This window comes from Petromyzon marinus, chromosome 46 (assembly GCF_048934315.1).
Source record: "Petromyzon marinus isolate PM22_M1 ecotype Great Lakes invasive population chromosome 46, UKy_Petmar_22M1.pri1.0, whole genome shotgun sequence".
NCBI lineage: Eukaryota > Metazoa > Chordata > Hyperoartia > Petromyzontiformes > Petromyzontidae > Petromyzon > Petromyzon marinus.
This window is the reverse complement of record NC_133712.1, coordinates 15,609,221-15,636,802: the sequence shown is the minus strand read 5'-3', so window position 1 is coordinate 15,636,802 and position 27,582 is coordinate 15,609,221. Positions and strand designations below refer to the sequence as shown.

General features: G+C 50.6%; 1 protein-coding gene across 11 annotated transcripts; it reads right to left on the bottom strand.

The window, feature by feature from the left end:
- Nucleotides 1-573: 573 nt before the first annotated feature.
- DAG1 (dystroglycan 1) lies at nucleotides 574-27,084 on the bottom strand. Of its 11 annotated transcripts, XM_032971758.2 has the most exons (6): nucleotides 26,922-27,084; nucleotides 16,513-16,609; nucleotides 12,807-12,919; nucleotides 9,580-9,663; nucleotides 6,267-6,769; nucleotides 574-3,395 (listed from the first exon to the last, which is right to left on the bottom strand). In XM_032971758.2, exons 5-6 carry the CDS (start codon nucleotides 6,627-6,629, stop codon nucleotides 939-941), a joined length of 2,820 nt encoding a protein of 939 aa, XP_032827649.2. In that variant the 5' UTR covers nucleotides 6,630-6,769; nucleotides 9,580-9,663; nucleotides 12,807-12,919; nucleotides 16,513-16,609; nucleotides 26,922-27,084; the 3' UTR covers nucleotides 574-938. The 11 variants fall into 11 exon arrangements, with proteins under 11 accessions (XP_032827649.2, XP_075930371.1, XP_032827644.2 ...); XM_076074256.1 differs by lacking the exons at nucleotides 9,580-9,663; nucleotides 12,807-12,919 and adding an exon at nucleotides 12,970-13,016; XM_032971753.2 differs by lacking the exon at nucleotides 9,580-9,663.
- Between the last annotated feature and the right edge of the window lie 498 nt (nucleotides 27,085-27,582).

The window sequence follows — 27,582 nt, the reverse complement described above, 5'->3', positions numbered from 1 at the left end:
GTAATCAACAACTCTTCTTAAACGGACACACATTGGTATTCTCATACAAGGCTTGTGGCATATTAAGAAAAATATACATTGCAATATATAATCGCACACATTTACAAGTGTGAACCAAAAAATGCTCTGTCAGGTTTGTAGATGGTATGGATCATTGTTAAATAAAAATACTCGCCAGTTTGTGAAATGCCCCTCACGGGGCCTGAGGCGGTTAAACGGCTAAGCCGCATGGCTTGCTTTTGCCAAAACATTTGTTCGGTGTCTACGAGAACACAACCGTGTTATGTCTGCATCTCTCTCTCTCTCTCCCCCTCCACTTGTCCCAACAATCACTACATGAAGTACCATAACACTCCGTTGTACCTAATGCGTACATATTAAATCGCTTCTTCAGAGAACCACTCGCAATTACGATCCGATCACTCTCGCTGGTGAACAAACGGTTTCACAAAAGTTATTTTTGTGTTCGTTGGCTGTGGGCTTTTGTTTTTTCTTTAATAAACCTAAGATGGCCACAACATTATGACAACCCCTCCTTTTTGACACTCAAGATTCTATAATATTGACGCAATCTCCAAAAAGTAACCACTCATTTATTTGACAAAATATCAACAAATTTGTACATATTTAAAATAAGTTTTAGTAGTAAAATGTCAGAACTGTTTTAGTTATTCCTTCAAATAAAAATATTAAGACAGACTAGGTAGGTGTTAGCACTGCCGTCTGAACACAGCTCCGCTCGATAGGGAAGAACATTCAAATATCCTACGCCACCATCTCCACACACGTGCGATTGCGAAATAAAACGCTTCTGTTTAAAAAAAGAAAAAAATATTTTCATCAAAAAAAAACCCTACAAACGTCGCAGTCTAAACGAATTATAATTGAATGCAGACCAAAGCTAAAAATAAGGAACAACTGCCGGCCGGGAGGACACTTTACGGGGGCACGTACGGGGGAGGCGACCTGTACGGGGTCATGTTTTTGGGGCGTGGACCCCTGCCCCCCGCTCCTTGCGGGCTGGTGAATGGCGGCGGCGGCTGGTAGGGCGGCGCGTTGGGGTCTTCCTCGCGGAGCGGTGTGCTTTCGCACACGGAGTCGTCGGCGGCGGACACGGCCGCTGACATGCCGGGCCCGGCCATCTGACAGGGGTATTCAGGCGGCGGAAGCGGGGGCTTCTCTTCCGTCAAGATCAGCGGCATGCTGGAGGACGGCACCGGCTTCGTGTCGTCCAGCTCGTCGGCGAAGATGATGGGGACGCCCTTCTTGATGAAGGTCGCCTGGTCCTCTTCAGACAGCTTTCCTTTCCTCTTCTTCCGGTAGCAGATCATGGCGATGACGCCGGCAATGAGCAGGATAGCGGCCACTACGACGGCCGGTATGACGGTGTGAAGATAGACATCGTCTTGACTCGTTCTCTCAGGGCCCTCCAGAGGTGGCGGTGTAGTCGGCTGAGGACGATCCATAGGCGGTCCTTTTCGAACGGGCACGAAACTTATTCCCTCGCAATCTTCCGAGCCGACGACGTTGACAGATACCGGCTTAAACTCCGGACCCATGTTCGCGTCGAAATTTTCGGTCGGCTTCCCATCGTCTGTGCCAATCTTTTTCCCCAGTTGACGGATCTGCTCATCTGGACACGGTTCCAGCGGAAGGGAATTGTTATTCCAAACGATTGTGAACGAACCACTTCTCATGTCGTCTATAGTCAAAGCGCTCACATTCTTGTCGCCCAAGGTATAAGCTAGCTTTTTCACCAACTTAATTTTCATGAGCACGTCGTTGGCAACTTTCTTATAGTCGTTGTTAAACTTTGCTTGGAACTTTGCACTGGACCGCCCATCGTTTGGCTTTTTGTGAACTATTATTTCGAACGCATCTCTCGCAATCTTCCCCCCTTTATCCATTGCCGACATGATGTACTCATGTTTACCAATCAGCTTTTCATTGTCCGGAGGCAATCCAAACAATACCTGACTCGTGCTGTTAAACTGCACCCAAGAGCTCGCGTTGACGAGTTCGTGTTTGCTCGTGCAGAGGACCAACTTAAGTCTGTCGGTCGTGCCATCTTCGTGGTCAAAAAACGTGTCGTAAGGGATCTTCAGTTCAAAGTAAGTTCCGATGTTCACGTCGAGCCTGTCGATGGGGTTCTTCAGCGTGGGTGGCCGGTTCGGATCCGGAATAATTTTCGTGGTTGTCCGAGACGTGGTCGTCGTGGCTTTCGTGGTGATCTTTGCCACGGGCGCCGTCGTGGTCGTTGCCTTCATGGGCGGCGTCGGAGCAGGCGTGGTCAGCTTTAACACCGGCTTCTTCGTGCGCGGCTTTTTGGTGACCGCGGCGGTTGGCTTTGCCGTCGTGGTTTTAATCCTCCCCCCGCCGCCCGCCGCGCCGGTGGGCGTCGCTTTCGCGCCGTCGGCGGTGGACGCCACCGCGACGGTCGGCTCGATGTACTCGGGACGGGCGGCGGTCGGCTGTATCGACTGTCCGACAGTGGCGGTGATCGTGTCGATCGCCGTCGGCTGAATCGGAAAGAGTATCGGGGTTGCGTAAACAGACGGCCGGACCTTACTCGGGGTGACTGTCACAACCTGTGTGACAATGTGCCCGGGACCCGTGTAGCGGACTGGATCCTCCGTCACGTCCGTGGGACCAAATGTCGGCGACACGTGTGAAGGGACAATTCTTACCGGTGGCTCCACCGGCTCCGCTCGTGTGGTGGGGGGCACAAACACGAGAACTGGAGTTGGGGTCAAGTAAAGCTGCCGACGTGACCTCATGTTGACGACCGCTTTTTGGTTCGCGATGTGCCAACCTAAGACAGGATAACCAATCTTTTCCGCCATCGTACCTTCCTTTGCGGGTATTTCCACATTCGCAATGTTGGGAATGGTGGACTGGTTCAACGAGCACCCTAATTTCCAGGACAAGAGAGCTCCATTTTCGATCACCTTTTTGGCATTCCCTGGGCCAGCCATGAATGCAGACATATCAAAGAGCCTGTTGTTGATAACCGGCATTAATTTAATCTTATCAACGTCGACGTCGGCGAACGCCTCCATCTTCTTCAACAGCTGAAGTCGCTGGCCCGGGTTCATTTTTGTCAGGTCGGCGTCTATGATGATTGTTAAAACGGTGACGGCTTCTTCGGGACCACATCCTCCGTCCGCGCTGCCAGGAAAGGAGGGCAGCTTGTCGGTCACCCGACTGTTGGACTGCTCGGAGACAACGTGCAGTGGAAACATTTCTTTCCTGTGGACACCTCCGTTCGGGGAGGGATGCGAGACCGTGATGAAGTAAAGGCCAGTGTTGGCTTCAAGGGGAAGGCCGAACAGCGTGTTGAGTTCGGCGTTCCAAGACAACCAGTCGGGCAGAGATTTCTTCCCTTCTTCCGTCACCTGCAGGCATGCGGCGGCGGGGAAAAAAAAAAATAATAATAATGTGCAAAGATCGTTTCCGAAACTTTTTTTTACAATTCGAGCAGCGCACCTCGGAGAAGCGTTTAAATTTCTCTGCGCACCTTTCACGTAACCGCGGCGCACGGTGATAAAAAAACAAACCGCACGGCGGGCGCGCGGGGAGAATGTGGCGGCGCGCTGGTGAGCGGTGGGTCAGCGTGGGTCAGCGTGGGTCAGTAGTGGGTCAGCAGTGGGTCAGCAGTGGATTAGTGTGGGTCAGCGGTGGTCAGCAATGGTCAGCAGTGGTTAGCAGTGGGTCCGAGGTGGGTCAGTAGTGGGTCAGCAGTGGGTCCGAGGTGGGTCAGTAGTGGGTCAGCGGTGGGTCAGCGGTGGGTCAGCGTGGGTCAGCGGTGGGTCAGCGTGGGTCAGTAGTGGGTCAGCGGTGGTCAGCAGTGGGTCCGAGGTGGGTCAGCGTGGGTCAGCATGGGTCAGTAGTTGGTCAGCGGTGGGTCAGTAGTGGGTCAGTGGTGGGTCAGCGTGGGTCAGCAGTGGGTCCAAGGTGGGTCAGTAGTGGGTCAGCGGTGGGTCAGCAGTGGTCAGCGGTGGTCAGCAATGGGTCAGCGTGGGTCAACATTCACGAGGTTTCTTATAGTCGTTGTTAAACTTTGCTTGGAACTTTGCACTGGACCGCCCATTGTTTGGCTTTTTGTGAACTATTATTTCAAATGCATCTCTCGCAATCTTCCCCCCTTCATCCATTGCCGACATAATGTACTCATGTTGGAGAAACCAAACGAAATGTCTCGGACCGCATTCGTGAACACAAAGCAGACCTGAAACAAGGTAGGACCAACACCTCGGCCGTGGCAGATCACTGTTATAATTCAGTAGGTTCACATGACATTGACTTCTCCAAGACAGAGGTTCTTTGCAAGCCATCTGGCTACCATGAGAGATTCGTTCATGAGGCTATCCACATACACAAACACAGAGACAATTTCAACCGAGAAGATGGATTCTGGCTTAGCAATCATTGGAAGGATTTGATCAACCATTTCGGGTCTTAATTGATTGTTCACGCTTACGGTGGCTTTCAGACAGCATACATTATTTTTCGTCTCCCCCCTCCTCTTTTCCGAACATAGATGGACTCGTCCATCAGAACAAGCTGTCAAATCTCTCTCCGTGGTGCTAACATTAAAAATAACCGCCACTTTTTCCAAATTTTCTTGTTGTGGTTTTCACACCTGATGACTGCTTGTCTTGCAGTCGAAACGTGAGAATTTTATTTTTTTATATTTTTATTATTTTATTGTTTCCCTTCTACGTTACTTTACCGAAAGAACCAAGAATACAGGTGGACTTTGTAATATTTTTTCACGTATATATAAAAATATATATGCTAAAAACTAAACTATTTCTATTTTACCAGGTAAGGTCCCACTGAGCAACATGCAGTTTTATTTTTAGAAGCGACCTGGCCACAAATGATAGCTCAACGAGAAGTGGCTTATCGTGTGGAAATTTATAGCAGGCAAATATTCTAAGCACGTGATGTTGATTATAAATGTGGAGGGAAAAACCAGAGGACCTGGAGAAAAATCCACGTGACAATGGGGAGAGAGAAACATGTAGAATCCAAATATACAGGCGTCAGGTTTGGAATCGAATCCACGACCTCCTGTACATCAGACGAGGTAGTTAACATCTCACCACTGTGGTGATTTTTGTTAATCTGCTCAATAAATCAGATTAACAATAATCTTATAAAGCCATATCTAAAAATACATTTAATAAAAGGCAAAAATCTATGGTATTGGCAATCTTATATAACTGAGCGGATGGAATCTATAGAGTGAGCGTACAAGTTAAATGTTGCGTTGAAAAGTTAAACGAACCGCAGATACATTAGTCACTGCTGCGTGCGTATTTACCGCGAACGGGCGCCAATTCCTTCGCAGTGGAGATTAAAGATTTTAAAGATCCTGGTTGTAAATTCAAAATGAGTAGGCCATTGTGTGCTGGCATCGTGGTCCACAAACTTGCCAGATTTGACAAATTACTCGCAAATCACTCAACTGGAAAAGCACGCTGCAGTCACCGCCCTCACCGCCCCCCCCTCCCCCCCAAATGCTCATCAGCAGGCCAGCGCCAGCTCACCATTTTCCGCACAGGGGGACAGCTGCCACCGGGGCTTGCCCTTGCAATGTTTGACGCGAGCTTGCGACGCAAGGCGCTTCTGAGTCGCCAACGTATTGAAAACGCTACGGATATTACGACGTTATTATTATTGATTTAAAGCTTTCGTGACTGCAGGGATTCATTTTCTTGGTTCTTTCGGTAAAGTCACGTAGAAGGGAAACAATAGAATAATAAAAATATAAAACAAGAAAATTCTCACGACGTTTCGACTGAAACACAAGCAATCATCATCAGGTGTGAAAACCATAACAAGAACATTTTTAAAAAGTGGCGGGTTTTTTTTTACGTGAGCACCACGGAGAGAGATTTGACAGTTTGTTCAGATGGACGAGTCCATCTATGTTCGGAAAAGAGGAGGGGGTGGCTTTCAGAGCGCATCCATTATTTTTTCGTCTCCCCCCTCCTCTTTTCCGAACATAGATGGACTCGTCCATCTGAACAAACTGCCAAATCGCTCTCCGTGGTGCTAACGTTAAAAATAAAACGCCACTTTATTCAAATTTTCTTGTTGTGGTTTTCACACCTGATGATGATTGCTTGTGTTGCAGTCGAAACGTCGTGAGAATTTTATTGTTTTATATTTTTATTATTTTATCGTTTCCCTTCGACGTGACTTTACCAAAAGAACCAAGAATATGTTATTATTATTATTAAGCGTATCATACTTACATTAGTGCAACGGCCAGGGTCACCATCGAGCGGGATCGGTAGCTGGAACGCGTGCCCCACGGTTGCCACGACGTCGGAGGCTTGCCACGGCCTCTTTTCTTCGTAAGCCGGGCGCGCGGACTCCGAGGCGGGGAAGCCGAAGTGCAGGGAGGCTTCGATGTGCGGCACGCCCTCCTGCCCAGCCAAGCGGCCGTGTTCATCGTCGTCGGCTGCGGCGTTGGAAAATCCGGGGCTCGCGCTGAGCATGGAGAGGACGAGCGGCAGCAGGAGGAGCACAATTTGGACGGGCGGGGAGCGAACGCACTGCCTCGGCAACTTGGGGGATTTTACATTCGTCACTGGAAGGTGTGTGTGATGGCACATGGCAGATTTTAAAATGGGTTTTTTTGTTAAAATTTCACGTACACAAAAGATATTTTTTTTAAAAACGTAACGTGAATGGGTTGCCCTGGCCAATGGGCGTCAGATAACTCTGCCGCGGTTCCTCGAGCTTGCAAAAGATCCTGTGAAAGAGAAGAGAACAGACACACTGGGTTTTCAAGACGCGCCCCGAGCACATCCACGAGGGTGACATTTCAAAAAGGTTCTTCGTCGATTTTGGCAAAGCGCCATTGCGTGCGTATAATTTAGCATGACGCATCGAACAAATGTAGTGAACTGTAGTTGAAGTGAATAATCAATCATATACGTTTACAAAAAGAATATTCCAATGACACTTGTGTGCTACCAAGACCAATGGAGTGACACTGCAGCTTAAGCACGAATACGCAGAAGCTGCTGTATGACACGAGCCATGAACCTCATTTCCATGACCGTCACGTGTGGCCAAGAGCTGAGCGCCACGCGCCACGATCGTGAACGACAGGACCCGTCGCGGTCACGTTTTTTGTGGCCAAGAGGCAAAGTCTCCCTGCTGACATCGACGCGCATATGACGGCTCCCCTGAACGTAAAGGAGGAGGACCTGGCAATGATAGGGAACTGGAACAGCGCGCGCACACCAATCATACACTAATCCGGCCGAGCGTGCAGGTCATGCCAAGGCTTGGGTTTTAATTAATTTATTTTTTAAAACTTTTTTTCGTCCTTTCCCCCCCCCGCAGATTTATTCCATTTGTGCTCTTGGCACCGTGTCCACGAGAGGAAGGATCCATTCGGAAATTTCGGAACGGCAAGGCACCACCCCAAACATCGATTAAAAACCCGTTTCCTTTTTTACTCCTTTCCACATTTGGGGTTTGGGCTTTCGCCGCGCACTCTGCTAGAGGATTAAGTGAAATCGAGTGAAATATTTCATTTTAATATTTCTCATTCTCTGTCGTCACCGGTGACTTATAAAGGCCGATGCCCACGCTAGACTTGAGAAGCCAGTTTAATAATCGCCCGTGTGCCTGCCTGGATTCGAACACAGGAACCCGGCAGTGCCGGTTCATCGCTCTGCCAAGTTCCGCTGAAAGCCACCCCCGAGGGTTTTTATTTTTTACGCTAAACGTTGGGTACCGGCATAAGAGCGTCAAACGCACGAGTCAACAACGTGACACCAATCAGCATCATCTCCATAAGAGGTTTGGGGTTAGGTCACATAAATAGATGTGTCCTTAAACCCAGTCACCACGCGACACAGCCAATTCGTAAGGTTTGTCACGTAAACAAAACGTGCCAATTCGTTACTTAGTTCAGCATACCGGTGGTGTATTGGAGAGTTAAACTCGCAACATTTACAATTCATCATCTATTACAAAGTTAATGGTTGCGGGGCCTTTGGGCCAGTGCTTGACAACTCTTGTTCAGAGAGAGGCTCACGCTCATTAAAAAAATGGTACAGGGAAAAAAAAACTGTGACGAGAATCTGTACAGAGCACAAACAACGGGGAATTGAATGATGCATTTTATGGAGGTAAAGGCACCTCTGATTAGCACGGTTGGCTACGTACGGTGCAAAAGAAGTGTAACATACATGCACACGTATAAAAGGCATATTCACTGTGTGAGTTCTAATGCCAAGTTCTGTGTGAGAAAACAGATTTTGAGCAGAAACAGAACAAAAGTGCAACGTAAAAAAAAATACAGGTGTAGAATGCGAATGAGTTTCGATTGATGATCCAGCACTAATTCACCATTGGCCAGTCGCCTCCTTGTCACTCTACAACCACTACTACCATGGTTACCGTTTTCGTTGAGGGCTCAGACTAACAGACACGGGCTGTGTCGTCTCATCCTGCACATTGTGTTCAACCACCACCACACCGCATGTTACAACAACTCACTCACCCAACCCACCACTCACCCACTCACCACACTGTAGGTTACAACAACTCACCCACTTACCCAATCACCACTACCCCCCTCACTCACCACTCACCCACTCACCACACCGCAGGTCACAACAACTCACTCACCCACCCACTCACCACAGCGCAGGTCACAACAACTCACTCACCCACTGACCCACTCATTCAGTCACTCGCCCACTCACCTACCCACTCACCCACCCACTCACCACACCGCAGGTCACAACAACTCACTCACCCACCCACCACTCACCAAACTGCAGGTCACAACAACTCACCCACACACCCACCCACCACTCACCATAACTGCAGGTCACAACAACTCACTCACGCACCCACCCACCCACCCACTCACCAAACTGCAGGTCACAACAACTCACCCACACACCCACCCACCACTCACCAAACTGCAGGTCACAACAACTCACCCACACACCCACCCACCCACTCACCACACTGCAGGTCACAACAACCCACACACCCACCCACCCACTCACCACACTGCAGGTCACAACAACTCACACACCCACCCACCCACCCACTCACCAAACTGCAGGTCACAACAACTCACCCACACACCCACCCACCCACTCACCACACTGCAGGTCACAACAACTCACACACCCACCCACCCACTCACCACACTGCAGGTCACAACAACTCACACACCCACCCACCCACCCACTCACCACACTGCAAGTCACAACAACTCACCCACTCACCACACTGCAGGTCACAACAACCCACACACCCACCCACCCACTCACCACACTGCAGGTCACAACAACTCACACACCCACCCACCCACCCACTCACCACACTGCAGGTCACAACAACTCACACACCCACCCACTGACCACACTGCAGGTCACACCACTTCTCTTTCTGCCTCTCCCCCTGCCCGCCCCCCCCACCCCGGCACGGCTCAACTTTGGAATTCCCTCCCATCGTCTCTTTTCCCCCAAACTCTTACTAATAATAACCCCCCGCTCCATTCAAGAGACGTATCAACTCTCGTCTTACCCATCACAACATTCCTGAACAAGCGCTGCTTATTTTGCCCGTCGCATCGCCATCTCGCGTCTTCGGGCCTTCGCTCGGCAACCCCTTTGATAATAACCGAGGTGAGGGGGGAGGGGTGTGGGGGAAATAAAAAAAAACCGAGCGGATCGTAGTTTACTTGGGCCCGTCCATTGCGCACAAAGCGAGCGCTCATTTGCATGCCCGTCGTGAAACCGCTAGAGTGCCCGCGGCTCCGGAATGGGCAAGCGAATGGGGCCACGCGCAGGCCAAGTTATCTGCGGCCACAATGAGCGACGCTGAAGAAGAAGGGGAGGGGGCAGGAGTGTGAAGCGAGATGCAAACGCACAAACGGCACCGAGATTACAGGAGGTAACAAAGACAAAAAGTCGAACGCCGACGCAGCAGCCTTAAACACAAAAAAAAAGGGAAAATCACGTCCGCGAGTTGACGCGTATCAGGGGCGATGGAAAACTTCGTCTCAGCGCGCGAGGAACGCATGCGTCGAACGTAAACAGAATTGCCAGAAAGTGTTTTAAAACCATGAAGGAGAAGAGGACGAGGGAACGCAACTCTTGAACGTGGCACGAAAATCAAATCATCGCACAATGAGGGTTTGCGGATCACCGCAGGAATGTTACGAAACTCCCTTCCCATTGGCCGTCGGGAAGTGCCCTACCATGGCTCGCCAGGAGAAGGCGGCACAGCAAAAGTGCGAACTAATCCCGTCTGTCCCTTCTGTGTGGGATCGAGCGCTGCCCCCTCGCACGTGTGGGGTTTCTCCGGGTGCTCGGGGGTTTCCACCCAACACGCAGCACAAACACCGATTGATTGGCCGGAAACATCCGAATGCATAGAGGGGGGCGCAGATTTTGGGCCACCGTTGGTAGCGTTGGCTCCTCACCGCCTGTAGGCTGGCTGCTGCTGCTGCCTTCCAGCTTCGTGGTTCCTCGGTGATTGTGAGAGATGCTTTTTGCATGAACGATGACGCTACATATAGATAAAAATGAAAAGCATAATAAGTAATGGGAAGGCAGCAAAACTAAATGTAATGGCTGTACAATTACAATGTGTGGCCCCCCTAGAGCAAAATAACACATTACAGAGTGAGAGAAGCATAAAACTAGTGGATAAATTGTACGCAGATTTCTACAGCAGAGAATATTCATATATATGTACCCCACTAAACAAATTATTTGTTTCAGGTGAGGAGCAGGCTGAATATGTATGTCACCTGAAAAGGTAACCGCTGCCATTATATCAACCAATGCTTCTGAACTGCAGAAAATTGTGCAGAAGTTAAGAAAGCAGGATGCTAAGTTAGGCAATGGATCCAAATGACGGACACATAAAGCATGCACAACAATGAGTCCAGCCGTTTTGTGTGGGTTAGGCCACTCAAGTGGTTTCATGCCAAGAATTATTGTCACTAACCCTCATCGCCACCCGACAAGATTGTCACGTTTACACAGATATTATTTGTACGTAACGTGGCCGATATATCGATCAAAATTCTGACCGACAGAGCTCCTTCCCCTTAACTGGCGGCTTAAGAATTGTCACGATTGAAATATAACTTAGAAGATCGATGCTTTAATTATTTATCCAGGAAAGCCATAACCTTGTCCGGTAACGTTTTTTCAGCAGGGTCCTGCCACAGTGATGCTTTTCAAAAGGGCCCCCCCCCCCCCCCCGCAGATAGAACTGCCCACCCGAGCTTTTAACGCTTGTATATTTGCATCGCCTTTGTGCCGTGTCGCCTTTTGGAGTTGTTCTCTGGTCTAACGCCGGTGAGACGAGGCCACGAGGAAGGACACTGTGTCTGGTGTGTAGGCAAATGAGTTTCAAGGACAATCCATACATTATCATCAAAGAACGTTTGCTGGCACGTTTGACCACAAGTACGTGTGGTTATTGGCGACTTGATACCTTGAAGTAGGTATCTATTTTGATGTCTGAATATCTTATTAACACCTCCTACATACCTGTCAACCCCTTATCAGTGCTGCCTACCTCATTACAGATAAATTCAGACCTTATTGGTCACCCCGTGCCCCTTATAAATCTCGGGGTTCATCCTACAAACTCCCATCGCAAGGGAGAAACACAAACAAATAGACAAACATTTTTTTTTGCCCCGTATTGAAACGGCTGTACGTCGTATGGACCTGAAAACTCAATTTCCCTGTACAAGGATACGGGGTAAACCGTATATTGTTGGTGTAAAGGCTATTCTGTTTTCAGCCATTGAGTGAGTCACATGTGTAGGAGGAAACCGCTGTACCTGGATGAAACCCACACATATGAGTGGCCAACACTCTATCCCCGTACAGATGGAAACAAATGAAAATCAGTCCAATTGCTGTACTGCCTTCTCCTGGCAAGCCAGGGCATGGCACCTCTAAAGTTACAAGTTTTTTTTTATTTGACCAGGTAAGGCCCACTGAGCTTTATAGTTCATTTTCAGAAGCGACCTGGCCACAAATTATAGCTCAACGAAGATGAAAATTTCACGTTATCATGTGGAAATTTACAGCAGCCAAATACTCGAAATGCATGTTTCTGAATGTGGAGGACCCGGAGGAAAATCCACGCGACCACGGGGTAAAAAATGCAAACTCCAAATAAGCAGCAGGCGTCACAGGGTCTGGATTGAAACCCACGATTTCCTGCACACCAGGCAAGGTGGCTAACATCTCGCCACCACGGCACAACTGAAAAAGAAAATAATTGGTGGGACGTAAGTGGGAAGAGCAACTGGAGTAATGTACGCATCTCTGGGGAGATTATTGACAGTGGACAGGGACCAAATACTGCAGTGAAGAAGTGCGAGCAGCTTGGAGTGCTTTTGGAAAATATTATTTCGGCGTGAAATGTAACATGCCACCAATGTGCCAAAAGGGGACTTTTTTGTCGTTGTAAATGAGGCCTTACTAAACTGCCATGCCGTATATTCTTTGGGTCTTTCGGTAAAGCCACGTAGATAGAAAAATAATCGTAAAAAATTTAAAATATCACGACGTTTCGATCGCAACACAAGCGATCGTCATCGGGTAAAAAAATATAGCGGGAGAGCTGGCTGAGGCATGACTTGAAGATTTGAAATGCTGACATTGATGAAAAGAACGTGGAACTAAAGCTGAAAAGTACATAGAGACGTGGAGAGACGTAGTCCGTAAATTATACCGAGAGACACGAGGAACGCGCGTATCCGGAGGGCAAATACAAACCAGACGTCGCAGTGGCTGTTGAGCGAGGCAAGGAGAGGAGGTTACCGCGGTAGAGGTCGATGACAGACAGATAAGCCTCCCGGTGGAGTGGTAGCCAGGGGAGGGAACTCATCCTAAAGGTACGGACCACAGGAAGAGAGACGGAGCGATGAGATTAGCTCACCTGTGGCAGCGTGATGGACTGTGGTGAAAGTGGGGAGTGCCAGCGACCTGCGGGAGACATTTACCAACAGTGGTTTGAACACGGTTGACGATGACGACGACGACGACGATGAATAAACCAATGGCATAGTTCACAAACATCCTGAATCGGGTTAACATTCGGACACAAGTTCAATCAGCAACAGCTGCATCAGGAAAGCACTTCGCTAAACAATGGCATGCCCCCCTTCGACAGACGACCTTCAACCCAACCGACCTAAAAAAACCCACCAGAGTCTAGGGCCCAGGGCGGCTCCGTGCATGCTGACTGCATGACGCAGCTACCGCAGACTCATCTGCATGAGAACCCCATCCACGGGTAGGATAGGCCAAGTATAGATCAAGTAGCAGCACACCCATCTCAACATACGAAGGCGACAACGTATCTGCGTGTCACAAGCATGCATGAGCAACAGATTGGCTGTTGTTGGGAATGGCCAAAGCTTTGGGTCGAGTGACAAACTCGGAAGCTTCCACCCTGTCTTCTGCTGCTAATTTAAAGGCGCCACGGCCTCTCGGACACATATATATATAGACCTCCACGGAAGTCTGAGCGAGCCGTTAGTTGGCCACCCAGATATAGGAACTCCTCCACCCTCTCAATAATCCCTTCATAAATCATGGGACGTGACGGGGGATAGAAGGTTCATTGGCGTCGCGCATCCCGACAAATGCTCGGTTGAATAAAAAAAAAGAAGCCGACGATTATTGCCCCCCACACATTCAGGGGCCAAGAGCGGTGACCCCCACAAAAAAAAACTGGGCTAAAAGAGACCCACGTGCCGAGACTTCCATGAGAAGTGTGGTAACGACAAATGGCGAGGGACATGGCAGGGAGGGAGGGAGGTAGGGGAAGTGTGCAGAGAAGCAGTTGAAGTTTAGTTTGAAGTTTATTTCGTCGAACCAGGCGAGAACCCAAGAGGCTGGGGACGGGTCTTTTGCGAGAGTGACATGGGGCATCAGTCTGCCAATGAGGGGGGCGGGCGCCGCTCGCTGTGCACAATCCCAATTGAGTAATCCGTATGAGTAGTAGACTCTGCTGATGCGTCATCTCATGCGTGGAGACACACACACAGGGGAGAGAGTCTGCGTGTACACCACGAGACGCTCAGCCGGCCCACCAAGTTTGTTTACTGAATCGTCTCCAACTTGCAGCGCTTGTTGACGCAACGGATAGAGCGAAACTCCAAGGCACGTGGTTTTTTTGACGTGACAAAATAACGGCGGATTTAAGTGACATTTCACAGTGCATAAAACAAACGCCCGTTCACACAAAATGAGAAAAAATAACAACCTTGCATCATCGGTAAGAAATACGTGAACCATGTTGTCAAACGAGCACGCTTTGGCGCGAGTGACACCTGCTTGTGGTACAAACATAAAATGGTGTAAGCGTGGAATGTAAAACGTTGCAAATAAAACACAGTGCAACATCTGTAAGTCTGCCAGAAACAGCCTTCATGAAATAGAATTGAAACTCGAAAAAATCCATGATTCATAAACTACACACCCCCTCCTTGGCGTCCGTGCGAAGCTCTAAGTCACGAAATTTTACCGAATTTTTAGAATTTGGAATATTAAGCTATGAAACTATAAACTATTTTTCATTTGACTGGGTATGGCCTACTGAGCTATATTACTGTTTTTCAAAAGCGAACTGGCCACAAATGATAGCTCAACGAAGTGGCTTACCATTGCGCGGAAATTTATCGCAGCCAAATACTCGAAACGCATGATGCCGATTCTAAATGTGGAGGAACAAACCGGAGGACCCGGAGAAAAATCCATGCGAACACGAGGAGAGAGAAACACACAAATACACAGCAGGTGTCAGAGTCGGGATCGAACCCACGAACCTCCTGCATACCAGGCGAGGTAGTTAACATCTCGCCACCGTTATTTAGAGGCAATTCAGCCTGCAAAGAGTTCAATGTCACGATGCTTGGTAGACATGTTCCTTCCTTGTGGCCAATGGGCAAAGGGGCAGGGGTGTAATACGATGATGATGGCATTTTCGTAAATGTCACAATACAATGTAATGATTGCTTTCCACGTTGTGTAAGGCACGCGCTTGTGTAAAGACGTGCGCGCAAGAGAATGCGAACGATGCTGGAGTGCGGACATCTTGACCAAAACGACCCCATCTTTTTTGGGAGGGGGGGGGGGGGGGGTTCTCTCACCCCTCTAAAAGGATCCTCTTCTATAATGGGGGCCGCATGATGACACCCACTGAACTCATTCGGAGAGAGAGAAGGCCAAGACGAGAGCGGGAAATCCACGCACACCCCGACGTCAGGAAATGGTTGGGGAAGTTGGACTCGGAATGGTGAGAGGTAAAATTTCAGAATACATGGATTACGCCGACATTTATTTTATCGTAATAATTTACAGCCCTCTGTCAGTCCACTGCTGGATGAAAACCCGTGATATTTGACCACGCTGGTCGAATGGCATGGGAGGGGGGGGGGGGGGCGTGGGAGGGTGGTAGGCGGGGAGAGGGGGAAGCCGGTTCAGGTATCGCCCGCCACTGATGTTAGCCATGGCCGGAATCCAAATTCGGATTCTCTAGCTTCAAAGTGCAGTGTGCTAAACCCTGCACCACCGCTTCGCCCACATGAAATGCCAATCTACCCATGGTTCATACCACATGGAACCCGCGGGTTAAAACTTGGCGGGATATCCATAGGGTGGGCATCAATAAAGGCTTAAGAACGGTGAACACGAATACGTACGATTCACAACCCGTTTCTTTCGGGTTAAATCGTGTAGGATTCATGTGAAGTGGAGCTTTGCTCCGTCCACCACCTGACACAGGCTAGTTGCCACGTGGACAAATGCGCCGATTGTTCTTTCGGGAAAAAAAAACGCTTAAGTTGAAGAGCAAGCAAAATTGTCAATGTTGTACGACGCTTCGCCGGTGACTACAATCGGCATCATCAAGTATTAGCGAGAGCTGGAGCGTGGTGGTGGTAGTGGGTGGTGTCTATGCACATGGACAGTAATCCAGCACTTGAAAAATTCCCTTCCCGGGGGGCGTCGCCAGGCGAACGCAGTACAGCAAATGTGCAGACTCCACCTGTTCCATCTGGAGGGATGTTATTGCCCCCTTGACCCACGTGGGTTTTCCCAGGGTGCTCCAGTTTCTTCCCACATGCAGACACTCATGTGGGAAGAAACTGACACCTTAATATATATATAGAGGACAGCAGAACATGGGCAATTGTTGGCACCGGCTCGTCGCATCACTGCCCTTCCTGCACGTCTGTGGTTTCTCGTTGCTCCTCCGAGACGTTCTCTCGCCACAAGAGCCTACGTATAAATGAGAATGTGTTTATGTATGTGTCGACTCAACCTCAAATGAGACAAAGGCGGTCGGGCGTGGTGCTGGCCACCCACCCCTTCGTGTGCCGTGCCGGCCTTTATAGGTGCTCGCTAACAGCACTTGCCCCTACAAGTCTGTTCAGGCTATACGGGGGAACTTTGTTGATTGTGTGCGGACGCTTACCGTTGCCCAGCTATCAGAGTTGAAGATACGATGTTTGGAGTCGAACGGATGAGCGGTGGACCCAGCTTCCACAGGACACAGATTGTGTATCAGCAGCCTGCGACAAAAAAAATGAATGTTAATTTAAAAACCCACTAGAAGAAAATGATAAAAACTAACTACCAGAGCACGTCACTTCTCAAGAGGACAGAAATGGTTCTGGAACGATTCATCCTTGATTTTCGGAGGTGCAACTGCCTGCTGATGCTGGTTGTAATGACCAGCGGAACAACAAACTCAATCGTTAAATGTGTGTGGATGGCTCTCCAACAATACACCGGTGTGCTAAAGCGTGAATAAATCGCCCACGTTTGTTCATCACGTGACAACCGTATTAACTGAATGTGTCGGGCGGAGGAGGGTGCACAACACACATTTTTGCTCACGCGATCACGCCCACAAATCAACCGCGAATCACAACAGGTCGCTAAAGTCTACGTGTTAAAGATCCGAAAGCAATCATTTACAGCACTTTTTCTTGTCAGCACACCGCAGGATTAATGCTCTCCTTACGCGCCACGCCATCTGTCATCAAGACATTATTTTAGCATACTTCACCACGCCGGCCAAGTGAAGAAATTGCCAGGCATCAATTCGCCAGGCAAAACGGGAGAGAGGTTTAAGGAGTCCTACGTCAGTTCTCAAAGGATTGGTCCCGTGCCGACGATCTACACTTTATCTGCTCTGGTGCAGGTACAGGACATTCCATATAAGATTCACATTTAGCATCTGTCAGTCCTAAGATAACATCAAGTACTTCGGTAATTGTCTTTGTACGGGTGCGCCGAGGAGGGACTAGGAAACGACAAACCGACAGGATTTGAAGTTTTCGTGGTTCTTTTGGCAAAGTCACGTAGATGAAAAATGAAATTAATGAAAATAATACAATGAAAATAACTAAATTAAATCACGACGTTTCGGGCGCAACACAAGCGTCCGTCATCAGGTGGGAAAGCGATGGTCTGCTGCTGATGCAGACTGTTTTAAAAGGTTTGAAATGGGTGTAGCCCAAGGGTCATAAAGAAGTGGCTGGGTCTAGTGATGTTAATGTGAGAAATTAGCATGTAACTGGTTACGGAAGTGGCTATGTTAAAACAGTCTGCATCAGCAGCAGACCATGGCTTTCCCACCTGATGACGGACGCTTGTGTAGTGCCCGAAACGTCGTGATTTAATTTAGTTATTTTCATTTTATTATTTTCATTATTATTATTTTTCATTTACGTGACTTTACCGAAAGAACCAAAGAGTATGAAACCTACGGGAATGAATGCGGCACACGTGAGCGCACCTTACAATCTTTTTTTTTACCTTGGTCGCAAAAAGCCAGCGGACAAATTCGAATTAACAATGATCGGTGCACGGCCTGATTGGATAAGATGTGGCGCTGCACTTTTTTGTGCCTTTACGGCAACTGGAAGATGCCCGCTTCATGGATGGATGGCGAGCGTCTGGTGAGGGTCCGGGGGCTGTCCGGTGAGTTGGCGAGGGGGCCAAGTTGAGTGTCGGTGAGGCCAAAGCATACCTAGCATCTGGTGTCAAGTGAGCGTGGCGAGTGTTTGGTGAGCGTCAAATGAGTGTCAGGCCAGCGGCGTCGAGCGAGTAGTGTCCCGGGTTGAGTGCTGAGGAGATTACGCCAATGGGGGAAGGGGCAGGCTTGGAGTATGATGATGATGATGATGGCCTTTTTGGAATTGTAATATAACAATGTAATCTAAGTGGTGTCGAGTATATGCTTGTATTAAGATGTGTGCACAAGAGGTTACAGCAACAATGGAGGGCAGAGGAGCGGACGCTCGCAACAACGAGCGGAGAGCCGGGCGGATAAAATACCGCAGGTTGGTACAGTAGGGGGCACAGCTGGTGTGCATCTACCGGTCATCTCAGTCAGCCAAACCATGGCACCTGGGTCTGTCCCGAGACCTCCTGTCAGCGAGCCTTCGACACTTCACGTGGCCTCAAAGTGCACCCGGCCTGGCACAAGCGCCATGGTGACGTCACCATCACTTAGTGGCGAATGGCGGGTATTTTGGTCTTGGCACAAGAGGTTAATACTGGAATGTGGATGTCTCAACAAAACAGCGATTGCTGTGGTGGAAAAAAAAAAAACCTTCACTCTCGTGGACGGGCTTGTGGACACGGGGCGGTCAAGTGGGAATTTATTACTTAACGCTGGACGGTGCGTCACCTTCATGTTTCCCGATTCGCGACAAGCACCGTTACGCCAACGAGCACTGCCACAATAGTGCGCACGGAGAAAAATTGGGTTACGGCATTGGCAGCGGTGCGCAGGTACGAACGTGTTACACAGTCTCGCCGCAAACGCACGTGAGGTTTCCCTCGTCGACAGGAGAGGGCCCTTTGATGCTATCGGTGTATTTCGAGACTTGCGATGTCATTACAAGCGTGAATGTACTTCGGGGGAAGAGGTTAAATGTGTGAATAAATTATTTCATGAAATGCAATGCAGTTCCCTTTGTGCCGTGTGATTATTCATTTGCCGCGACAGACATCCCCGCGTGAATATTTTCCGAGATAACCGAATGTGTAACACTTAAATATGGCATCGTGCGTGCACATGCCTCAGACTGTGTTTAATATTTTGTCGTTAAGCCAAGTAATATTAAGCACGGAGTATTCATTAACTTCCGTCGGCCGAGCTATAAAGAGACGGCCTAAAGACCATAGCTTATTAGCTCTTACTGGATAAGCATGCGGCTGGGATAGATGTTGGTTAAGTTGTCGTTTTCGTCGCATCAGCACGCTCGCCGTAAAGCCCGTGCGGTATTTGTGTTTGCGGATTAGCATGCTCCAAGCTAGTTGCTTAGCCGCATAATTTTAAGGTTAGTTCACCAGCCCGTTATTTCGAGGTCAAATCTGTTGTGTTGCTTTCAAATAAATAAATTAACTTGAAAACTTGAAACTTGTTGTATTGCTGCACTTTGAAGAAAGAGCCAGCATAATTTGACGCTGTCTTCCAGCGTAAATTCCTCTTTGCATTATTTTTAAACACCGCTGCACAACTAATAACCAAGGTTATTAAGGGTCAAGCCCTCCAGCGTGCCTTCTGCCAGAGACAACTGTTGCAGAGACCACTTCCCACTCTGGACGTAAATTCAAAAATCATTTGCACGACACAAATCCCAAATTTTGATTTAAAGCTTTCGTGACTGCAGTGATTCATATTCTTGGTTCTTTCGGTAAAGTCACGTTGAAGGGAAACAATAAAATAATAAAGTAAATATATAAAACAATAAACGTCGTGAGAATTTTATTGTTTTATATATATTTTATTATTTTATTGTTTCCCTTCAACGTGACTTTACCGAAAGAACCAAGAATATGACACAAATCCTCTTCAGTGGTACACTCAGCTGCCCCCCCCCCCCCTACACAACTGCCTGGCTCAACCACCTCAATGGAAGTATTCTCGCTCCTGCTCTGCATCAACATCGGCCGTACGAAGCAGACGAAGTCTCTCGAGCAAGCGGACGAGTTACTACGAAGGTTGCACGACTGTACAAACTTGCAGCCCCAAGGGATTCCGAGCGCAAGCGAAAATTGAGCCTTCGCGCGAGACGACCGAGGAGGACGGCATCACGGACGGCAAAATTTTGCCGTCCGCGAGTCCAACCGGGGTTGCACGGCCTTCTGCGACTCAGTCGCAAAGCGCTAGCGTGTACGGCAAGGCAGGCGTCAACGAACCACGATTTCACACCACTACTGCGGAGCTTCGTAAGTTAAGGTTGCGCATCGCACCCGTGGTGTTCACTGTTTGGGCCTAGTTTGCATCTTGCATGAAACCCGTGCTATGAACTTTTATACTTGCGCAGCAAAATACTAATTTGTTGAGTTTCCAATTGAAAAGGGTCATACTAGCATTGCAGATTATTATTTCAGCAACAGCTATTATTTGCTTATAAATTGACGAGGGCCAGGCCTCCAAACACCTACTACTCCCACCCCACACAATTCCAATGAACTCCACGTTTGAGTCTCTGAAACTGTACTTTCTTGTGTCCTTGAAATTCAGACGATGCAAGGTCTAACAGCCGTGGAAAGGCCTTCACTTCGTCCATTAATCACCCGTTATTTCCACTACGTGACACTTCATTAACGGTGGCCGGATGACAAATAGCAGGGGGCCTTGGCTCTGCCACTCTTGCGCCTCCCCAACCCCCCCCCCCCCCCCCCCCGGGATTGTCCGTCGGTTCGCGTGGCGGCGTTGCAAAGTTCACCCTTGCGAACTTCGCGTTATGCACGCACCGCCACTGCCGCCCGTCCCCCCGGTGACGTTACTTGGGGCTTGAGGTGGCACCGTTACACGGTTTCTTGACGCGAGTTACGCGAGCGGACCGGCCGTGAACCCGGCCCCAACGTAGCCTTGCAGCGCGGGGAACGCACCGCGCCAAAAGGGTTTGTGACGGCCGACGGGCGAGACCCGGCGGATGGGCCAGGGAGGAAGCACGCCGGAGGGGACGGTCACCATGGCGATGAGAATCGGCGTCACGCGGCGGAGGTGGACTGTGGCGTCGGGAGGAGATGGCAACGGCACAGGGAGGCATTTATCCGGCAGGGGACGGGCCGTGGCCGATGACGGCGGTGAAGATGAGTGTCTGATGGATGCACAGGTGCCAGGGCAAAGGCGCCTGCAGTGGGGATAAATCGCGAGCTTGTCGGCTTGGGTCGGTATACAAGAGGAAACCCGCGGGTTTGTGCATCAGTGCGGCGGTCGACCTTTTTCAATTGCTCGCCGGACTTGTGAGACCCTGCGGACTCGGGTCGATTCACCGCACGATCGTCCTCGATACACGCGGCACGCCGATCTAAGACGATAAATGTCCTCGGCTCACTGGGGCTTCGTTTTCACGACCACGCCGATGGCCATCCCGCTGTAGCTCAACGTATGCACCGGTAGCGCCATAATGATGGGGCAGGGGGTTGCTGAGAGAGGGGCGATCGGTTCCACTTGTTGCTAAGCAACGGTCGAGAAGCCTCCCACACCCCCCCCCCCCTTCTTAAAATTAAATTCGGATAACTTTATTTAATACGGCGTTAAAAGGGAACCGCGTTGCCGTTACACCAAACACAAGTTTGGCCGTAACGCGAGAGACGACGGGCATTTTGCGCGAGCGGCACGCCGAGTCGCAGAGCTCGCATTTGCGATGGATTGAGCTGGCACGACAACGCAATTATTTGTAAACAAGTGACTCCGACGCCCTTGTTACGCGTAGGAAGAAGGGCTGCGCACCCACACAGCGGTGGCACCATACGGTGGCCCCTAACGCCACTCACCACTAGCGGTGGTCAGAAGTTTGAGGCGGTGGTTCCTGGGCGAGTGGCGGGTGGTGAGTGGCGAGCCATTAGTGAGCGAGTGGTGAGAGATGAGTGATGGGCGGCAGGTGATTTGTTGCGTGGGGAGTGGTTGGTGAGTGGTTGGTGGTGACTCGTGGCGAGTGGCCAGTGGCGAATGGTTCCACGGTTCTCGACGAGTCGATTGTGGCGATTCATGGCGAGCGGGTCGACGAGCGGGTCGACGAGAGGTTGGGCGAGCGGGTGGACGAGCGGGTGGACGAGCGGGTGGACGAGCGGGTGAGCGAGTGGGTGGACGAGCGTGTGGACAAGCGTGTGGGCGAGCGGGTGAGCGAGCGGGTGGACGAGCGGGTGAGCGAGCGGGTGGACGAGCGGGTGAGCGAGCGGGTGGGCGAGCGGGTGAGCGAGCGCGTGGGGGAGCGGGTGAGCGAGTGGGTTGGCGAGCAGGTGAGTGAGCGGGTTGGCGAGCGGGTGAACGAGCGCGTGGGCGAGCGGGTGAGCGAGCGGGTGGACGAGCGGGTCGACGAGCGATTCACGGCCAGCGATGTACGGTTCGTGGCGAGTGGCTTGGGTGGACGAGTGGTGAGCGGCCAACCTGGGCACCGCGCCACGGAGGTAACCCGACCCCGGGGGGGGGGGGCCTCGCCCGGCCTCGCCAAACATGGCCCTGAACCGAGGCCGTGCTCCTGTTATGGCCCAGGAATGCAGCGGCCTCCCTCGCCTCGCCCCCCCCCCCCCTCGTTATTTAAAGCAACGCGAGACTCGGGAGTCTAAACGTGGCCTCCTTGCTCTGCGCCGCGGGGGAATGTTGGGAGGAAAATTTAAAAATAAAAAACAAAAAGAAATCATCGCGTCGCCGAGAGAAACACAAAAGACGAAGCGAGCGAGCGAGGTGCCACACGTTACAAAAACAAATGGGGCTAGAAATCACCGCTGCGGTTGCAACAATGACCCGCAACAGTGACCCGCAACAGCTCGCTTAGCTCGGAGGTGGTGGCGGTGGGGGGTGGGTGATGTCATCCCGGCTCACCTTCCCTCGGTCCTCACGCTTATATCATCATCATCATGATCAACCACCATCAGCATCACGAGCATCATCACAACCACCACCAATTTACATGACGAGCATCACCAACCTTGCTGTATCGCGTCGCTGACATCACCACCAACATCACCACGAGTTAAATCACTGTTACCACCATAGCACCATCATTTTCATCACATCACTGACATCACCACCACCACATTATTAACACGACCATCATCACCATAATTACACCACCATCACCACCATAATTACACCACCATCACCACACTACCACCATCACCCCATTACTAACAAGACCATCATCACCATCATCACACCACCATCACCACACCACTACCATTATCACATCACCACCATCATCACATCACTACCATTATCACATCACTACCATCACCACATTACTAACACGACCATCACCGACATCATCACCGCCACCAAATGACTAAACACGACCATCAACCACCCATCATCACACCACCATCACCACCACATGAATAACGCGACCATCACCCACATCATCACCACCACCACATTACTAACGCGACCACCACCACCATCATCATCATCACACCACCACCATCACCACCACATTACAAATGCGACCACCATAATCATCATCATCACACCACCACCATCACCACCACATGAATAACGCGACCACCATCATCACACCACCACATGAATAACGCGACCATCACCACCACATTACTAACGCGACCACCACCATCATCATCACCATCATCATACCACCACCACCATCATCATCATCACACCACCATCACCACCACCACCATCACCGCCGGCGAGCCGCAGTCACCGCTGCCATCGCGAACGCCGCCGCCGCCGCCGCAGAGGCCGCCAGCGCCGCCGGCTCGGCTCACCCTGGGACCCTCACCAGCCGCGTGACGTCACCAACAACAAGACACCACCACCACCACTCATTCCTCTCATTCACTCATTCCTCTCATTCACTCATTCCTCGCCTCTCATTCACTCATTCCTCCAATTCACTCATTCCTCGCCTCTCATTCACTCATTCCTCCAATTCACTCATTCCTCTCATTCACTCATTCCTCGCCACTCATTCCTCGCCTCTCATTCACTCATTCCTCGCCTCTCATTCACTCATTCCTCGCCTCTCATTCACTCAGTCGTTCCCTCTCTCACTCCTTCCTCGCGTCTCATTCACTCAGTCGTTCTCACTCACTCCTCCTTCCTCGCGTCTCATTCACTCAGTCGTTCCCTCTCTCACTCCTCTTCCTCGCGACTCATTCTTTCAGTCGTTCCCTCTCTCACTCCTTCCTCGCGTCTCATTCACTCAGTCGTTCCCTCTCTCAATCCTTCCTCGCGTCTCATTCCCACTCTCAATCCTTCCTCGCGTCTTACTCAATCATTACATCCTCGCATCTCACTCCCCTCTCACTCTCAATCCTTCCCTCTCTCACTTTAACCTCACTCACTAATCACTCACCACTCACCTCACTCATCACTCACTCACTCACCTCACTCACCACTCACCTCACTCACCACTCACCTCACTCACTCATCACTCACCTCACTCACCCATCACTCACCTCACTCATCACTCACCTCACTCACTCATCACTCACCTCACTCACTCACTCATCACTCACCTCACTCACTCATCACTCACCTCACTCACTCATCACTCACCTCACTCACTCATCACTCACCTCACTCACTACTCACCCATCACTCACCTCACTCACTCATCACTCACCTCACTCATCACTCACTCACTCATCACTCACCTCACTCATCACTCACCTCACTCATCACTCACCTCACTCACCCATCATTCACCTCACTCACTCATCACTCACCTCACTCACTCATCACTCACTCATCACTCACCTCACTCACTCATCACTCACCTCACTTACTCATCACTCACCTCACTCACTCATCACTCACTCATCACTCACCTCACTCATCACTCACCTCACTCATCACTCACCTCACTCACCTCACTCATCACTCACCTCACTCACTCATCACTCACCTCACTCACTCATCACTCACCTCACTCATCACTCACCTCACTCACTCCACTCCCTCACCTCACTCACTCATCACTCACCTCACTCACTCATCACTCACTTCACTCACTCATCACTCACCTCACTCATCACTCACCTCACTCATCACTCACCTCACTCACCTCACTCATCACTCACCTCACTCACTCATCACTCACTCATCACTCACCTCACTCATCACTCACTCCACTCCCTCACCTCACACCCTCCATCACTCACCTCACTCACTCATCACTCACCTCACTCACTCATCACTCACCTCACTCACTCATCACTCACCTCACTCACTCATCACTCACCTCACTCACTCATCACTCACCTCACTCACTCATCACTCACCTCACTCACTCATCACTCACCTCACTCACTCATCACTCACCTCACTCATCACTCACCTCACTCATCACTCACCTCACTCACCTCACTCATCACTCACCTCACTCACCACTCACCTCACTCATCACTCACCTCACTCACTCCACTCCCTCACCTCACACCCTCCATCACTCACCTCACTCACTCATCACTCACCTCACTCACTCATAACTCACCTCACTCACTCATAACTCACCTCACTCACTCACCTCACTCACCACTCACCTCACTCACTCCACTCCCTCACCTCACACCCTCCATTACTCACCTCACTCACTCATCACTCACCTCACTCACTCATCACTCACCTCACTCACTCATCACTCACCTCACTCATCACTCACTCGCTCATCACTCACCTCACTCCCTCATCACTCACCTCACTCCCTCATCACTCACCTCACTCATCACTCACCTCACTCACCACTCACCTCACTCATCACTCACCTCACTCGCTCATCACTCACCTCACTCGCTCATCACTCACCTCACTCACTCATCACTCACCTCACTCACTCGCTCATCACTCACCTCACTCATCACTCACCTCACTCCCTCATCACTCACCTCACTCACTCATCACTCACCTCACTCCCTCATCACTCACCTCACTCCCTCATCACTCACCTCACTCAGCTCACTCACCTCACTCCTCTCAACTCGCTCTCACTCCTCTCGCTCCAACAAACTCTCACTCGCAGTTCCCCCTTGCGCCCCACGCACTCTCCCAATGCACTCTTCAACTCTTCGACGCGTTACGCCAACTCAGCTTGCAACTCTCCTCGACTCTCCCCTCTCTCTCACCAACAACTCCCCTCGACTCTCCACTCGACTCTCCCCCCTCTCTCACCAACAACTCTCCTCGACTATCCCCTCTCTCTCAACAACTCCCCTCGACTCTCTCCTCTCTCTCACCAACAACTCCCCTGACACTCTCCCCTCTCTCACCAACAACTCCCTCGACTCTCCCCTTTCTCACCAACAACTCCCCTCGACTCTCCCCTCGACTCTCCCCTCTCTCTCACCAACAACTCCCCTCTCACACTCTCTCCCCTCTCTCACCAACAACTCCCCTCTCACACTCTCTCCCCTCTCTCACCAACAACTCCCCTCTCACACTCTCTCCCCTCTCTCACCAACAACTCCCCTCGACTCTCCCCTCGACTCTCCCCCTGACACTCTCCCCTCTCTCTCTCACCAACAACTCCCCTCGACTCTCCCCAGACCCTCTCCCCTCTCTCACCAACAACTCCCCACCTTGACACAAACTAAAGAAAAAAACCCTAAAGTCTCACGACGCAACCGGTACGCATCGCATCCCTCAGCAGCAGCGACCACAGATGTGTCAGGATCCTCTCGAAAGAGGGGAGGCATTGACACTCAACTGAGACTTTGCCAGGGTAAAACAGGCGCAACAATAATCATGATAAACTTTACACTCTCTTAAACATCCCACTCACACTCTCCTGCACTCGATTCACTCCACCGAACTCCTCTCTTCGCCACTAACCGCACTCCTCAGGCTCCCTGTACTCTCAACCCCCCCCCAGCAACTCCTCGGCACTCCGCTCTCACCTCTCTCCGCCGTTCCCCGCTCTCCGCGCACAGCATCCGAGGCACGGCGACTGCTAACCTCTTCAGAGCCACCAGTGGTAGCGTCCAGCAATACAACTCCACCAGTAACCCATCACCCCTTTCCCAACGACACAGGTGGTAGCGTCCAGCAATACAACTCCACCAATAACCTATCACCCCTTTCCCAACGACACAGGTGGTAGCGTCCAGCAATACAACTCCACCAATAACCTATCACCCCTTTCCCAACGACACAGGTGGTAGCGTCCAGCAATACAACTCCACCAGTAACCCATCACCCCTTTCCCAGCGACACAGGTGGTAGCGCCCAGCAATACAACTCCACCAGTAAACCCAACCTCCCCCCCACTCCGAGCGACACAGGTGGTAGCGTCCAGCAATACAACTCCACCAGTAACCCATCACCCCTTTGCCAGCGACACAAGTGGTAGCGTCCAGCAATACAACTCCACCAAAAACCCAACCTCCCCCCCCCCCCACTCCGAGCGACACAGGTGGTAGCGTCCAGCATTACAACTCCACCAATAACCCCCCCCACTCCGAGCGACACAGGTGGTAGCGCCCAGCAATACAACTGCACCAGTAACCCCCCCCCACTCGGAACGACACAGTTGGTAGCGTCCAGCAATACAACTCCACC

Coding starts and splice junctions, on each gene's coding strand:
- DAG1 (XM_076074256.1), bottom strand. CDS start 6,629: ATGTGCCATCACACACACCTTCCAGTGACGAATGTAAAATCCCCCAAG. Junction 3,396..6,266: donor ACCCTGGCCGTTGCACTAAT/GTAAGTATGATA, acceptor GCATGCCTGCAG/GTGACGGAAGAAGGGAAGAA.